Source organism: Capsicum annuum, unplaced genomic scaffold (assembly GCF_002878395.1).
Source record: "Capsicum annuum cultivar UCD-10X-F1 unplaced genomic scaffold, UCD10Xv1.1 ctg66987, whole genome shotgun sequence".
In the NCBI taxonomy this organism is placed as follows: Eukaryota; Viridiplantae; Streptophyta; class Magnoliopsida; order Solanales; family Solanaceae; genus Capsicum; species Capsicum annuum.
In genome coordinates, this window is record NW_025876396.1 from 1 (window position 1) to 2,655 (window position 2,655).

Here is a 2,655-nt window from a genome sequence, read left to right on the forward strand (position 1 = left end):
CGACACGGGCGTGGCAACATTTTTGGAGAGTCCGAGCAACATAGAATACAATTACTCTAGTTTTTCTTATCCTGGCTGTGTTATATAGGTTTACATCGGCTATTAAATGGAAGTTGTGGATTTACTTTGTCCGAATTTTTAGCAGCACTTTTTTCTATTATCAGGATTACAGACGTTATAGTGGTGGACGAGGCGCTCACATAAACTTAAAGCGGGCTGAACAAGCTCGAAATAAAGTGACTAAAATTCCAAGTAATCTACTCTGACTTCCTCGTTTATCATTTTATCTTGGATAGTCCGTTAAAAACTGAAATCAACCGCGTATGTTTTCAGTCGTGGTTAACACTTTGATAAACAAGACGCTAGCTTGGGAAGATGAGAAACAGAAGTTGTTTCTTTACGATGGGGTGAGTTCTCCTGCAACTACTAGAGTTTTCTGGATCTCCTCTTTTGGTTGTGCCGTTTTTAAAATGAACCGGTCTTGACTTATAGGTGAGATTGGTGTCGATATTGGAGGATTACAAAGTGGTTAGACGGCAGAAAGAAGAGTCGAAGAAACGAGCTCGGGTAATGTCAAATATAGATATGAAAGACACATACATAGTTAGGAGAATGCATGATGTAGAAGTCACGTGAATGTAATTCGTACTAATGCAACTGTCCTTGTAATATACATGTGAATGACGAGGAAAGAACATCAAACTCTTGTCGTACTGAGACGAGCAATGTTCGACACTCATATTATGTTCGATTATCTTGTTGTCCAGAATCAGAAGAAACTCCACGATATGCTGCTGTCAGATAAGGAATCTGTATACGGTTCCAAACCTAGCCCGAGAAGAAGCAACAGCTTTAGTAAGACAAATGGTTACCGTGACAATGGACATGGATCTGTGACACCCTCGCCACGCAGGAACTCAACGACTTGTGCAACTCCAGAGCTGTTAAGTACACCCCGTTCCAACTCTGCCCGGCAGAATGGTTATTTCAAGGAAATGCGAAGGCTCTCTACCGTCCCTCTCAACTTTATCGGTATGGCTAAAGAAGATACCGTGTCATTCTCTTCTATTTCCGGTTCTGAGTCAGAATCTCTACCTCAAGGCTGAACTCATAAATTTGATATAGTACGTCTTTCTTGCTTTGTTGTCTTATTGCAGTTAGGTTTCGGAGTTTACCTGTCAACTCACAACCATATTGTGAAACTCTGACATTTTCTTGAAAAGACTTTTTCTCGCTACCCTCTCATGATGTTTTTTTTTCAGAATTCATGAATAATTGTTTCAACGTTTTACTCGTGGGGATCATTAACTGAAGTAGATGGTTTGAAAACCAACTCATCATTCGTTTATTGTCCACTTATTATACTTTATTTTGCTCTGCCTGTTACTTTAAGCGTGTGTGGTTGATTCAATGTCGAATACTACTATTGTTTTGATATCTCTTACACTTATTGTATAATCGTCTTTGCAGGGTGATAATCGTTTATTCATCCATATAACATTCTGAAGGAATACACCTACGGAACTTGTGAATGCTGAAGCGAATGTACATTAACAGTAATGCTGTGAATGTGTTGGGCAATTCTGGAGCAATGCGTTGAGCTTTTCGAGGACCTCCTTGTGCATGTTGATGGTTCACGACAACAACAGGTACCGGGAGATAGCTGACCGATATGTAATTGTGAGAGATTTTGTGTTTTATCGCGTACCTGTACATACATTTGCAATATAATTTCCACCATATTTTCTTTGGAAGCTAGATCCTAAGATGAGTTTGTTTCATGTATTAGTCACATTAATCTCGTCGTGTTTGTTGTCTTTTGGAAACAACCTTTCTACCTCTACGAGCAGTGGCGGATGTACATGCATTCCAGGGGGTTCGTTCATCCGAACCCCCTTCGTCGGAAAATTATACTATTTTTACATAGTAAATTTTTTTTTTATGTATCAATAGTAGAGGCTGAACCCCTTCGACTAGTCTGTATATGTACTACTGAACCCCCTCACTGAAAATCCTGGATCCGCCCCTGTCTACGAGTGGAATTTCACTGAGTATGTTGTTGTTGTAATCTTTTTTTGTTTGTTTGCGGCGAAAAATAAATATATATTGTAGCAAAATGATATAAAATAACACCTTACCATCCATGGCTATTTGAAGCCTTTTTTCCTTAAGGTATCAAATATTCTTGCAATCTAATGTTAGAACGTCGATCGAAACGGCCTATCTACCTTGTTGTCTGCGTACACGCCACCCTCTTTATACTAGTTATGTTGTTGTTTGTAATGAACGTAGACAGAAAAACTAGTGTTGATGCCCGAAGCATCCTACTCTTATGCAGGGTTTAGGGAAGAGCCGTGCCTAAAGGGGTGTAACGTATAGATAGTCAACCCTTACTCAAACATCAAAGACTCATTCCATGGCTTAATCGTGAGATAATAGTTAGTCGACCCTTAGTCAAACATCAAAGACTATTCCACGGCTTAAACGTGAGATAATAGGTAGTCTAACCGTTAGTCAAACATCAAAGACTATTCCACGGCTTGAATGCGAGATAATAGGTAGTCGACCCATAGTCAAACATCAAAGATTGATTCCACAGCTTAAACGCGAGATAATAGGTAGTCGACCCTTAGTCAAACATCAAAGACTGATTCC

At 39.5% G+C, this 2,655-nt stretch overlaps 1 protein-coding gene across 2 annotated transcripts; it reads left to right on the top strand.

Annotated features, from left to right (window-relative positions):
- Positions 1 to 164: 164 nt before the first annotated feature.
- LOC107838782 (65-kDa microtubule-associated protein 6) lies at positions 165 to 2,170 on the top strand (the record flags this gene model as incomplete). 2 transcript variants are annotated; one of them, XM_047404732.1, is given in 5 exon segments in its annotated part: positions 165 to 252; positions 334 to 407; positions 493 to 567; positions 768 to 1,124; positions 1,471 to 2,170. In XM_047404732.1, coding segments are annotated over 4 exon segments (576 nt in total), but the record flags the coding sequence as incomplete, so codon positions are not given.
- Positions 2,171 to 2,655: the final 485 nt, after the last annotated feature.